Source organism: Melospiza melodia, chromosome 24 (assembly GCF_035770615.1).
Source record: "Melospiza melodia melodia isolate bMelMel2 chromosome 24, bMelMel2.pri, whole genome shotgun sequence".
Lineage (NCBI taxonomy): Eukaryota > Metazoa > Chordata > Aves > Passeriformes > Passerellidae > Melospiza > Melospiza melodia.
In genome coordinates this window covers 3527667-3540960 of record NC_086217.1, presented here as the reverse complement: position 1 = coordinate 3540960, position 13294 = coordinate 3527667, and the positions used below count along the sequence as shown (strand labels likewise).

General features: G+C 58.5%; 2 protein-coding genes across 2 annotated transcripts; one reads left to right on the top strand and one right to left on the bottom strand.

Moving 5' to 3' along the window:
- Positions 1–2593: 2593 nt before the first annotated feature.
- On the top strand, positions 2594–4264 carry LOC134428733 (histone H3.3A). The gene is made up of 4 exons (XM_063175650.1): positions 2594–2689; positions 3104–3245; positions 3322–3475; positions 3560–4264. Exons 2-4 carry the CDS (start codon positions 3118–3120, stop codon positions 3686–3688), a joined length of 411 nt encoding a protein of 136 aa, XP_063031720.1. The 5' UTR covers positions 2594–2689; positions 3104–3117; the 3' UTR covers positions 3689–4264.
- Positions 4265–4899: 635 nt separating this feature from the next.
- On the bottom strand, positions 4900–12670 carry LOC134428991 (uncharacterized). Its single transcript, XM_063176092.1, has 17 exons — positions 12626–12670; positions 12393–12471; positions 12013–12120; positions 11856–11928; positions 11557–11713; positions 11432–11477; positions 10443–10501; positions 10319–10354; positions 9333–9385; positions 8939–9071; positions 8577–8779; positions 7746–7791; positions 7582–7647; positions 6968–7027; positions 6136–6218; positions 5887–5981; positions 4900–5155 (listed from the first exon to the last, which is right to left on the bottom strand). The coding sequence occupies exons 1-17, from the start codon at positions 12668–12670 to the stop codon at positions 5121–5123; spliced, it is 1377 nt and encodes a 458-aa protein (XP_063032162.1). The 3' UTR covers positions 4900–5120.
- Between the last annotated feature and the right edge of the window lie 624 nt (positions 12671–13294).

The window sequence follows — 13294 nt, the reverse complement described above, 5'->3', positions numbered from 1 at the left end:
ACCGGCCCAATTCCCATGTGGAGCGCTCCCTCTGCCAATGAACTCCTCTCCCAGGGGAGGAAATGATAGGAGTTGCTTTTAATAGGACTTTGATCTCTTGGGCTCTGCTCAGACCCGCTCCTGGCGCTGTGGGAAAGGGCACTCGGCATTTATCGGGGCAAACACCTTTCTTACCTCTGCCAGCCCACACGGGCCCAGCAACGTTAATAATAAACTTTAGGCTTGGTCTCTGCAGCTGGTTTGGGGAGGCAAATCACTTTTTAAATTCCTATTTATACTTAGTGATACTTATGATTTAGTGTCAGTATCAGGCAGGCTTGTCCTGGGGTGATTTAGTGGCTTATTCCCAGGCATTTGCAGGAATAAGTCACGGGATATCAATTACCTTCTTATTCATCTAACCACCCTCCATGGGAAGCTGGAGCCCTGGAGTGATGCAGTTCCTGGTCAATGCATGAGCTGGTGTTTCAGTGAGCATCTCCACACACACCTGTACACTCAACCATAGCCACTGTCAGCCATGAACCTGCTGGAAAAGCCACTCAATTCTTGAGGAATCACACTGAAAACACCACCAACCTGCGCTTTGTCCAAAGGGATTTGGATGCCACGGGCTCCAGCCCCTCATGGCTGGTGTTTACTCTGCACCCTGGTGCTGACAGCTGTGTTCCAGCTGTTTCACACCTCAGCACACACCCGGCCAGGCCGTGGGGAAACACTGAGGACACTCCAGATGATGTGCCCAGGGTGTATTTATTCCCACCTCTGTGCTGGTTTGCCCTCCTCAGCTTCTGTGTGTACACCTGTCCCTCACCCTGTTCCACCCCAGGCTTTTCTAGAGCAAAAAATTCTTAAGTTTCTCCAAAGTGAGAAGTCCAAGTAGCCATTGCTATGAAACTGGAGAAGGCAATAATTAAGGTGACTCTGAGCTCCTGGTAACAAAGTTTTACCCGGCCTCCTGGCATTAGTGACAGTGCAGTGAGGTCTCAAAAGTAACAAATTAAATGTATTAAAAGCTGTTGCTACCAGAAATTTTGTTTTCCCTGAGCCTGAACAACTCAGCCGAAAGGGGCATTATTCCCTTTTCACCTTCCGAAATGGCTCAGTGAGTGTTTACCCACACCTCCCAGGCCACTGCGTGGATACACAGCTTTTTGCCCCTGATAAATAATTAACATTTTCCTTTAGAAGACAGAAAACGAACCCGAAAATGAGGACCAGAGGCAGGGGAGATGACATCCCTTGGGCAGAAACAGCCCTGGCACACGTGACGGCCCTGTCACACCACGGTGCCACGTTTGCTTGAGTGGCAGCCCGGACACGGAGGGGCAGGACACGCTCCCAACCCATTCCCAATGTGCCAAGCTCCATCCTGGTCCTGCCATCCTCTGAGCCCAGAGGCCGAGGATGCAGAGCCTCATGCAGTGGGTGATCCCAGCTGCTCTGCGCTCTGGGAAACCTCAGGGACAGCTTCAGGAGTGTCTGTTTGTGTTCCCTGTGTATCCTACGTGCTACAACTCCAGGGCATCTGGGACTTGTTCTTCTTGATCCTGGGAGCCTTCCCGTGGGGGCAGGGACCTGCCTCCACAGTCACTGCAAATACAGTAAAATTGTGATATAAGTCAAAGTATAACTTAAGGCGGCAGTTTTCCCTAAAAGACAAGTTTTATTATTGAATTGTTATTTATCTTAGGAAGATAAATGCTAAGATGGCACCAACAGGGAGCATGGATTCTGGGTTTCTACTGGCAAAGAAACTTTGTGACTGACTTTGGGGGTGACGATGCCCCACAGATCAGTGTGATTTGGGGAAGGGCAGCGCAGAGGGGCTGAGCCCCAGCTCTGAACGCTCCCTCCGCAGGGCCAAAGGTCGGGCTCTGCCATGGGGCAGCCGCATCCCAGCCCCGCTGCCCACTGCCAATCCAGGTCCCGTGACAGCCCTTCCTTGGCATCTGGAATGACAAACCCGGGCGAGAAGCGCCGGAGGCGCTGCCAGACCCGCTCCCCTTGCGGGGCCCCCGCTCGCCCCACGGCCGCCCCCGAGCGCGGTGCGCAGCGGCCGCACACCGGCGGCTCCCGGGGGAGAGGGGGCGGAGGCGGGGGGACCCCGCGGCCCGGCCCTCGCCGCTCGCAGCCCCCGCCGGGCGCCTCTGCTCCGCAGGCCGGGGCCGGCGCTCCGCGGCGGGGGCGGCCGGGGCCGGCCGGGGGTGCCCGGGGGATCCCGCGGCGCCGCCGCCGCTCGCCCCGCTCCTATTGACTTCCCATTGTGGAGCTTCGCAACAAAGGGTAGGATCCAAACCCTGCCCCGTTTCGTCCAATCAGCGCCCAGAGCGCCCGCCCGCCGCCGATTGGATCCTTCTCCTCCCTCAACACCCAATCGGACGCCTACTTTAACAACCAATCAGCGCCCGGCCACGCGCCCAATCAGCGCCGGGGAACCGGAGCACGGCCTTTGTGTGTGGTGACGCAACGGCGCCGGCGGAGGTCCCGGCCAATAGTGCGGCGCGTTGCTTACAGGCATTGTGACGTCACCGCGCCACGCGCGCGCCCCCACTATAAAGAGCGTGTCCCCGCGGCGGGGAGGGCGCAGTGAGCGGCGCGGCGGCTGAGGAGCGGCTCGGCAGCAGCACGGCGTAGAGGATTCGGCGCGCAGCGCTACCGGCACCGGCGCTTCCTTCTCTTCCTACCGGTAAGTACCGGACAGCGGACGGGTCTCGAAGCGGGCGGTGGTGTTGCGCGGCCGTTCGCGGCCTTGGGTTCTCCGCGAGCGCGGCGGACAGGCCCGGCCTTGCCTACGTGCCCTGAGTCACGGCCGGTTCCCATCCCCCACCATTGCGCCTCCCTCCCTCCCCCCCCACCCCGGGGCGGCCCGGGAGGAAGGAGGAGGCGGCGTGACTCAGTCGCCTTTCCCCGGGGACGGGAGCGGCCGGGCCGCGAGGCGGGGGCGGCGGGGTAACCATTACTCCTCCTCCCGGTCCCGGGGGAGGCCGCTGGCCGCCTGCCCGCCGCGGGGGAGGGGGTGAGGGAATCGGCCGCGGCGGCGTCGGGCCCGGGGGTCACGGGGACAGCCGGGCCTCGGTGTCACGCGTGTGTGTCTCTGTAGGTAAGTGAGGAAAAATGGCCCGTACAAAGCAGACCGCCCGCAAGTCCACCGGGGGGAAGGCGCCGCGCAAGCAGCTGGCCACGAAGGCGGCCCGGAAAAGCGCCCCCTCTACCGGCGGCGTCAAGAAGCCTCACCGCTACAGGTAAGGCCCTCGGCTCGGCCCCGGCTGCCGCAGCCCCTGCCCCGCCTCACCGCCCCCTCCTCCCTCTCCCATCCAGGCCGGGAACCGTCGCGCTCCGTGAGATCCGTCGTTATCAGAAATCCACGGAGCTGCTGATCCGCAAGCTGCCCTTCCAGCGGCTGGTCAGGGAAATCGCCCAAGATTTCAAGACAGATTTGAGGTTCCAGAGTGCGGCCATCGGTGCTCTGCAGGTACTGCCGAGGGCCGGCTGGGCTGCGGTGCCGGGGGAGCTGCGCTGAGGGTTTTTAACAACGTTTCTTGTGCTCTTGAAACAGGAGGCCAGCGAGGCATATCTGGTGGGTCTGTTTGAAGACACAAACCTGTGTGCCATCCATGCCAAGAGAGTCACCATCATGCCCAAAGATATCCAGTTGGCTCGCAGGATACGGGGAGAGAGGGCTTAAGTGAAGGCTGTTTTTATGGTGTTTTGTAGTTAATTCTGTAAAATACTTTGGTTTTAATTTGTGACTTTTTTTGTAAGAAATTGTTTATAATATGTTGCATTTGTACTTAAGTCATTCCATCTTTCACTCAGGATGAATGCTAAAAGTGACTGTTCACATAAACCTCAGTGATGTTGAGCCTCGGGCTCGGGAGTGACAAGTTGCTAATATGCAGAAGGGATGGGTGTTCTTTCTTGCTTCTCATGCATGTTTCTGTATGTTAATGACTTGTTGGGTAGATAAACTTCTTGTAAGGTACTAGAATTGATATAAATGTGTACAGGGTCCTTTTGCAATAAAACTGGTTATGACTTGATCCAAGTGTTTAACAATTGGGGCTGTTAGTCTGACCATGCATCACTGTGATCCAATGTGGACTTCCTTCAGAGGGTGAAACTTCAAGTCTTAACCACAGTGTAACTTACAGTTTCCTAAAAACGTAAACCTGGCAGCTATAGAATACACTATGTGCATTTATAATAGCTATTTTATATATTGTAGTGTCAACATTTTTAAATTAAATGTTTTACATTCACATGTGAGGAGTCTTTGTCATTTGGTTTGGGCTTGAAGAAGCTTCTGCCTCCTACAGATTGCTGTAATCCTGGGCTGCTGCTGTGGCAACTAAACTTCTGCTGGCACCAGAATGGAGAACTTTTGGAGTATTGTGGAGATTGTGTGCAGCTTGAGTCCCTGCTGTGGCCAGTGAGAGTGGTGCCCTACAGCTGTGTAGGGTGCAGGAGGACTGGCTGAGGCTGCAGTGGCTTTTTTGGGGGACTTTTCTCTGATCAGGGTACAAGCTTAGTTCTTTCTTCCTTTCTAGTGGATGCAGGGAAAGTTTATTTTGGACTTGTTGGTTTGGCTGAAGCAAAACCAGCTGGCTGTTCCTGAGCAGTGTGGGGAGCATTCCCATGGGATTGGGCGGTGCCAGTCCTGGATCTGATTGCACACCGTGGGAGCAGATGGGGTGGGGGCTCCATGGGATTCTCATTCCACACTTTTGGATGGGATGTGAGTGAACTCAACCCTCTGGGTTCCTCAGCTGCTGGGCTGTGGTGGAGGAAAGTGCTCAGAGGTAATTACACTGAGCTTGGAGGGCAAGGCTGCTGAGCCCTGCCAGAACAGGCTCTGCCAGTCAGGCCGGGGCTGTCACACAAAGCTGCACAGGGAAGTGGTTGAGCCAGCCTGGCTTGATTTATTCCAGTGGAAATTGTGCAGCAGTCCCCACCAGGTCCCAGTATCCGTGATCTCCCACCCAGGATGGTGAGGAAGAGGATGGTCTGCCACCACAATGGTGAGGGAGAGCATGAAATCCATCCCAACTCGCTGTGGGAGGCAGGGCCTGCATCCCTCAGCTGCTGCTGCTGCTGGTGCCTCATGGTGCTCCTCTCCCTCAGACAAGCCACTCTGTGTGCTTGAATCCTGCAGCTGGAGGAACAGGACAGGCACTCCTCACCACCCTCTCACACAGCCTCCTCCTCCTCCTCTCCTCCCTGTCCTGCCCTGCTCCGAGCACACCCAGCCCCCGGCTCAGAAATAAGTTTTATACAAGTATTTCCTATTCTCCTTGCTACAGCTGTAGGGCAAAAGATTCCTTTGATACAAAGTAATGAGGTTCACAACTTAGACACAAAGTTAAGCACCAAGTAAGGCTCAGTGATGTCAGGTCAATCACCTGGGCAGGGCTCTCCAGGGCCCCTGCCTGCCAGGAATGTCCCCATGGGAAATCTGAGGATCCTCAGTGGCCCGTGTAATTCAGGAAGAACCACACAGCTTGCATTTAGGACAATTAAAAATGGAAGATTCCAAGTCCTAGGATTTTTGCTTGGTTGGGTGCTGAGCTGCAGTAGCAACCTCAGCTCCTGCAAGAAAATTATGTTTAAAATAACATCCCTTGAAAACAGTATTTCCTCCAAGTCCTTACTGGAAACAATGAAGCAGCTGGATATGCCTAGAAGCTGTTTCTTAAAATAAAATCATTGTCAAGTGGTCCTTTATAAAAAAAAAACCCACACCAGAAAAATATCAAAATATCTCTTCATCTTAGTAACCTCAATGAAAGGAATTAAGTCAGATCCTGCTTGTGGTGGACTGGAACAGAATTCCTGCTATTCCACAGTGTCACTGATGGCAGCTGAAGCCTTAAACCCTTCCCTTACCCATTCTCCCGACGATTTCCTCGCATTCCTGCTCAGAGCTGGATGCAAACACCAGGCAGTGGAACGTGCTCCTGTCAGGGCTCTCGGGGGAAGAGCTAAAAATGGAAACACGTCCATGATCCAGGCAGCTCCGAGCCCAGCCCTGCCTCCCGCTGCAGCAGGACCTTGTGGCTGCTCTGAGGTTTCCCAGAGCCCCAGCCCAGAGCCACAGCCCTCTGTGCCCTGCCAGGACCCACAGGCAGCACTCACAGCACACACAGGGCAAAGATCCTGGGGCTCCACGTGCAGCGTCCCACGCAGGAGATGGAGGGGTAGGGATGGCGGCACAGGAGCTGTGAGGGACAGGGATGGACAGGGATGGGGACACAGGAGATATGAGGGACAGGGATGGGGACACAGGAGCTGGGCAGGGACAGGGAGGGGCAGGGATGGGGACACAGGAGCTGGGCAGGGACAGGGATGGTGACACAGGAGCTGGGCAGGGACACGGATGGGGACACAGGAGCTGTGCAGGAGATGGAGGGGCAGGGATGGGGACACAGGAGCTGTGCAGGGACAGAGAGGGGCAGGGATGGTGGCACAGGGGCTGTGCAGGGACAGGGAGGTGGCACAGGAGCTGTGCAGGATATGGAGGGGCAGGGATGGGGACACAGGAGCTGTGCAGGGACAGGGAGGGGCAGGGATGGTGGCACAGGAGCTGTGCAGGAGATGGAGGGGCAGGGATGGGGACACAGGAGCTGTGCAGGGACAGGGATGGTGACACAGGAGCTGTGCAGGGACAGGGATGGTGACACAGGAGCTGTGCAGGGACAGGGAGGTGGCACAGGAGCTGTGCAGGAGATGGAGGGGCAGGGATGGTGACACAGGAGCTGTGCAGGGACAGGGATGGACAGGGATGGGGACACAGGAGCTGTGCAGGAGATGGAGGGGCAGGGATGGTGGCACAGGAGCTGTGCAGGGACAGGGAGGCACTGTTTGGGGCTCTGGTCAGGCCCTGCCAGCCCCATTCCTGGTTTATTCTATCCCCAGCTGGGCTCCCCAATGCCACCAGATTCCCAGAGCTTGGATGTCACTCACTCACCTTGGAGGAAGCCTTTTCCTGCACAAGGACTTCTGCCTCCCTCACATCAAATAAAACCTCCTGCAGGGGGATGAGGGGGAAGAAGCCTCGATCAGCACAGCCCTGAGCTCTGTTTTTAATCAGACACTCACCAGAGATTATCCAAATGCAGAGGTGATGAAGCACAGTCAGCCTCAGCTTTTTCAAGTTTTCTCGCTGCTGCTTCTTTTCCTCCACCACCCAGTGCTTTCACACTTCAATCTTTTCAAAAACAACTCCCAGAGGCTCAAACTACAGTGACCTGAGCCCTAAAGCACCCCTGGAATCAGGTTTAGCCTTCCCAGAGTTTTCCAACTTCTTTCCTGCATGTGGCTGCATTTTTCCTTAATGCCCTTTCCTATCCTGGCTGCTGAGATGCTTCTGACCTGAAAAAACCTCACTGGGGTGATGGGGTGGCAAATATTCAGCCAAGCCAAGTGAACCTGGAGCTGGAAAAAATATCCATGGCTTGCATTGGAAAAAATATCCATGGCCTGCATTGGAAAAAATATCCATGGCCTGCATTGGAAAAAATATCCATGGCCTGCATTGTCTCCCAGAGCCCTCCCCAGGATGTCCCCAGCCCTGCTGCTCACCCGTGGTGCCAAGTTCCTTTCCAGCACAGCAGGGATGGCCCCCTCCAGCACCTCTTTGCCACCATACTGAAATGAAATGGGAAGGGGGGAATAACCCTTGGAGACATGAAGAGAACTCCAAAGAGATGATTCACCCCCGGCAGGTCTCTGCCCCACAGCCTCACCGTCCCAACGCTGGTCTGGCCCAGGAACCGCAGCTTGTAGAGCAGCCTGGGGAGAAAAGCTCGGGGGCATCAGACGGAGGACCCCCTGTTGTGGTGTGCTGTAATGTCCCATTTTGGCCTTCCAGGTCATTCCCCCAGGTGTGCCTATACCTCTCTCCCTTCCCCCTTGCCCCCATGCTGAGTGAGTCCTGTCACTCAGGCTGAACATTCCAGCAAGGCCTCGTGTGGTTGGTCAAGTTCAAAGGATGCCCCTATGCCCAGAGGTCATTGGCCTGTCTGGGTGTCATCTTCCCCTGAGACCCTGCCCCTCTCACCTGGTTGGTGGCTCACCTGTACCTCCCCTCCCCCTGTCCCTGAGCTTAAAAGGTGATCAGACCATGCGGTCGTGTTCTGTTGGAGCAGTTGCTCACGTTCAGACCTCTGTAACCATGGAATAAACCTCTGGACATTAAACCCTCCAGCAGAATCCTCTCCTTTTTCTCTTCACCATCGCTTGAAGCCATTCCTCCTGAGGTAAACGGGGTTCCTAACAAGCCTGGACTTGTTCAGTGCCCAGCTGCAACCACCAGCAAGCCAAGGTATCTCTGGGGTGACACACCGCAGTTGCTGCCTTTGGCCCAGCAGCGAGGGTCACACTGGCCCAGGCACAATCTAACTGGTAATATTTGGAGCATTTTTTCCAATAACCCCCCCACATCCCCCCTGCTGCTCTTTGCAGGGGAAGATGCTCCCAGGCCCGTTCTCACCTCCAGGCCATGGGGACAGCCTTGGCCCCACAGCCTGGAGCAGAGCTCAGGGATGCTGTGGGCACAGCCCATGGCACAGACCCACCTGCCCCCCTGCAGCTGCCGGGGCTGCCCCTCGCCCCTGGGGCTGTGCCGGGGGCTGTGCTGCAGCTGGAACTGCGGCTCCTTCTCCTTCAGGGCCTCCAGGTAGGGCAGCAGCGGCTCAAAGACGCTCCCGTCGTGCCAGCGCCACCGCAGCAGGCGCAGGGCCAGCGGTTCTCCCTTCAGCCTCTGCAGCACAGCCCCAGCCTGCAGCGAGGAGGGAGCAGGGGCAGCAGGGGGGACAGCCCCGGCCTGAGTCCCCTGTGACCCCTGTGACCCCTTTGACCCCCGTGTCCCGTGTGTCCCCTGTGTCCCCCGTGTCCCCCGTGTCCCTGTGTCCCCTGTGTCCCCCGTGTCCCCACCCACCTGCCCGGGGGAGGCGGATCTCAGGCAGCAGCCGTTGATCTCATCCAGGATGTCACCGGCCAGCACCACCTCGTCCGCCTCTGCCTGGCTCTCGGGGAGCACCTCGGTAACAAAGACTCGGCCATCCACGTACCTGGGGGTGCAGCCGAGCCCCAGCTCAGCCCCAGGGACCCTGCCTGGCTCCCCTTTTGTACCATCACCCATACACTGAATGCAGGGAAAAGCCACCCCATGGACAGCAGATACTGGCAAGGCTGAGCTCATGGGGAGAAAAGCACCCGAGACAGCCCCAATGCTCTAAGCTGGATATTTATTTCCCTTTTTTGGGGCATTTTCAGGGCTGTGCTGACCAGATTCCCTCTGCAGAGGGGAGAGGAGGATCGAGAGCTCCTACCTGAGCATCATCCCCAGTGCTTGGCACGGGACTGTCTCATAAATACTGCACACCTGAAAGAGACTGGATGGTGACAGTGGCAATGGCCGTGGGACACCCAAGGACCCCATGCCGTGGATAATTTCTGGCACTGATGCCAACCCGGGGCTTTGGGAGCCCAGGGAGAGGCAAATCCCAGCACCCCAGGCTGAGCTGGGACCGTCAGTGGCCGCTTGTCTCCCAGGATCTGGCTGTGCCCACACCCTGAAGGGACAAAGCCGCTCTATGGATGGCATGGCAAAGCAACAGCAGAGCCTTAACCCGCTGAAGAGCCCTCCTGGCTCACCCCACATGTCCCCACGCAGCCGGGGGACGCAGCTGTCCGTCCCCAGAGGCGCTGCTGTGTGCAGAGCACTCAGTGTCACATCGCATTAGCCGGGCTGAGCCGGCACTGCCTGCCAGAAATGCCCCAAAGCCAGCGGCATCCCCGGCTCTGCAGCACCACCACGGCTCAGTGCACGCCTTGGCCAGTCCCAGAGCTGCCTCGAGCTTTTTGGGGAATCTTTTGGGTTTAAAAGGTGGTGGAGGGATGCTCTGCATCGTTAAAAGACATGAGGGCGTCCCCGCTGTTCTCAGTACCACACTGATGTTTCACTGAGCAAACCAACTGATGCATAATCTGTGTCAGCCCAGGGAAATGGGGATTCCTTTGGCAATCGGGGAGAGGAGCACGGGAAAACATCACTTATATCAGAGATTCAGGCCTGGGTGCTTCCCTTGCTTGGTTTTACTCCCAGGAATGCTGGGATCTGCTCCTGGTGATGCAGCAGGTACCCAGCACGATCCAACCTCGATAGCAGAGGCAGCTCTGCTCATCCTGGTGAGCCCGAGCCAATTCACCCCGGGGTGTGTGGCAATCCCTCCCCACCATACTGCTCCTTATCTTCCTCCTTTGACTTTTCAGGGAGGGCCAGGTGGCAGAAGGACGGCTCCCCATGGGCTCTCACCGGCAGCAGCCAGCTCTCGTCCAAGAAGCTGCAATTCTGCAAACCAAGGAGTGTCAGGGAAGGGGCCAGGGCCCCACGCTGGCAGCCCTGTGCTGGTCACCACCCCACTGATTCATCACTGCACCTGCAGTTCCAGGGAGAAATCTATCTCTGTCAGCAGCAGCAGCAGCGAGAGGAATGGCTCTGCAGAGGGATGGGGATGGAGAGAGGCAGTGTCACCGCTGGGTTCTGGCAGCCACAGCCTCACAGGGGCATGGCAGAGGACAGAATGGAGCTATTTGCAGTGTCACCGCTGGGTTCTGGCAGCCACAGCCTCACAGGGGCACGGCAGAGGACAGAATGGAGCCATTTGCAGTGTAACTGATGAGTCCTGGGAGTGAGGCCTTGAGAGCATCCCAGCACCACGCACCCAAGTGCTGCTGGAGGCTCATCCCAGGCTCCTGCTGCTGGCACAAGGGCACCTTTTTTCCCAAAATTCAGAGAAAGACTTGCACCAAATGCCACTGACTATTTCTCCCCTTAGAAGCACAGCAAAGCTGCCCAGGCTCTCTCCTACACAAGCCTTGCAATCACACTGCCAGGTCTGCAATCTGCTCATGCACCAGCAGCACGGGTGATTTATAAACCATTGATGTACAGGTTTAACATGGGGTTATTTATCATAACCAAAAGATTAAAGGCTTCCACCTTGGCCTGGCCCCCCAAAGAGTCTGGCAGTGGATGGATGGAGTGCTGCAGCCTGTCAAGGCAATGCAACCATTTAAACCCCTGTGCCACCCTCAGCCCAGGCCCATCCAACACAGTCTCTCCTCAAAGCCATACTGGGTCTGCTTAAGCCAGAATCCTTGGTACAAATGAATAACATGGAAGACACTTCAGAAGAAATTTTCCTATCCCATGCCACTAAAACCAACCTTAGATGAATTCAAATAATGTTTAAATATTTACACTTTGTTTGGTTTTTTTTTTCTTCCCATCACTGCAGCAATGTATTTAGATTCCAGCGCTAAGTTTGGATTAGAAAAGTCACGGTGGACTCTTCCCCCTCCCCTGCAGCAGCAGCGCAGTGCCATAGCACAGGCTGCATCCTGCCTCGGCTGAGCCCCATCTTACCCCGGAGATCTTCCCTGCCGAGGATGGAGCTTCCTGGGTCATAGAACTGAAAGCCAGCGAAAAGCACAGGTTATCCTCCGTTTCACAGCCCACCGCCCGCGGGCAGCGTTCCCCCCGGTGCGCACCTGCAGGAGCGGGGGGCTCTGTGCCAGCTGCGCCACGGCCGCCGCCAGCGCCTTCCCCCGCAGGGCCCAGCGCAGCCAGCAGCGCCCGCGGCCCTGCGCCGTCCGCGCCCGCTCGCAGCCCGCGGCCCTGCGGATGCTCACGGACAGAGGCTCCGGCCTGTTTGGGGACAGGAGAAGCGGCTTTGGCATCAACCGGAGCGTCCTCCCTGCGCCTGGGCTCTTTGGGATGAGCGTGTGGCTCATGGTGACAGACGCCACCGCAGCTCAGATTTTCACCCAGCCCAGCCCGGGGCGCTCACCGGCCGCTGGTGCCCGCAGGGAGCTGCTCCAGCCAGTGCCAGTAATCCCGCCTGCGGAATCCCCAGGCCGGTTCTGCGGGAGAAAGGGAGTGCGAGACCCCTCGCCGCGGGCCTGGGCACGCTGCCGCCGCCCGCCCGGGCACCGAGGGTCACTCACGTCGGAGCCCCTTGCGCAGGATGCTCTCCAGCAGCTGGCAGAGGGACACGAGGTGCGGCGAGGTGTCCGTGCAGGGGCCCCCGGCCTCCCGCAGCCGCAGCACCGCTCCTGCGGGGCGGAGAGACAGCGGCGGTGCCGTGGGTGCCCAGCCGGGGTGAGCGGACGGGATATCGGGGGCACAGCTCTGCACGGCCCCGCGGGGGGATCCGATACCCCAGCGCGGCACGGCCCGACCCCCCCGGGGTAAACTTCCCCAAAGGCACGGCCGGGCGGCAGGGCTGGCCCGGGGAGCCCCAGCGTGGCCCCGCCGTCGGTCCGGTCAGACCGGTACCGAGCGCGGCCAGGAGAAGCTCGCACAGGGGCCGGGGGCCCACGCTCACCTTTAAGGGCGCTGAGCAGCGGCTCCTTCCTGGCCATGGGCTCGCCGTGCCCCAGGGCCAGGCGATCCCGCGACGGCGGCTGGATGGGATCCAGGAACCAGGAACCGGGAACCGGGATTCGGGAACCAGGAACCGGGAACGGGGAGCGGGGAATGGGCCCCGCCCCAGGAGCAGAGCGGAGCAGCCCGGCCCCACGGGCGGGGGGAACCTCACACACACACACACACACACACAGGTGTACGTGCACTTGAACGGAAAGCACAGACGCTGCTGTACATCGGTGTAACACAGTGACACACACGCCTATTGATGTGTACAGACACACAAATTCCATACATTGCACAGGCAGAACCCGCATATATGAGACACATGTGCAAAACAAACACGCATTAATCTCTACGTGTATTAGCACAGGCTTTGGGATATGGATATATGTGCTATGAATCTTCGGTGCCGGCCCCCCAGCAGGGACACTCGGGGTGTGGGGGCGAGCGCTCGCCCTGTCCGTAGGGATGCGCACGGACAGCGATTCCCAGCACCGTGAGAACAGGCGGTGCGGGGCGGGGCGGGGCGGGGCTCCCGGTGCGGTGCGGGGTCCCGGGGCAGTGCGGGGTGCTCGGGGCTGTTGGGGGCGCTCGGGGGCGGTGCGGGGTCCCGGTGCGGTGCGGGGTGCTCAGGGGCTGTTCGGGGGTTCCCGGTGCGGAGCGGGGTGCTCGGGGCCGTTCTCGGTGCTCGGGGCCGTTCTCGGCGCTCGGGGGCGGTGCGGGGCGGTTCGGGCGCTCGGGGCGGTTCGGGCTGGTTCGGGGACTCGAGGCGGTTCGGGGAGCTCGGGGGCGGTGCGGGACTCCTGGGGGCGGTTCGGGGCGGTGCAGGACCCATCGGGGGCGGTGCGGGGCCCATCG

Coding starts and splice junctions, on each gene's coding strand:
- LOC134428733 (XM_063175650.1), top strand. CDS start 3,118: ATGGCCCGTACAAAGCAGACCGCCCGCAAGTCCACCGGGGGGAAGGCG. Junction 3,246..3,321: donor AAGAAGCCTCACCGCTACAG/GTAAGGCCCTCG, acceptor TCTCCCATCCAG/GCCGGGAACCGTCGCGCTCC. Junction 3,476..3,559: donor CGGCCATCGGTGCTCTGCAG/GTACTGCCGAGG, acceptor CTCTTGAAACAG/GAGGCCAGCGAGGCATATCT.
- LOC134428991 (XM_063176092.1), bottom strand. CDS start 12,670: ATGTACAGCAGCGTCTGTGCTTTCCGTTCAAGTGCACGTACACCT. Junction 8,780..8,938: donor GATCCGCCTCCCCCGGGCAG/GTGGGTGGGGAC, acceptor TCCTCGCTGCAG/GCTGGGGCTGTGCTGCAGAG. Junction 7,028..7,581: donor AAAGGAACTTGGCACCACGG/GTGAGCAGCAGG, acceptor ATCCCCCTGCAG/GAGGTTTTATTTGATGTGAG.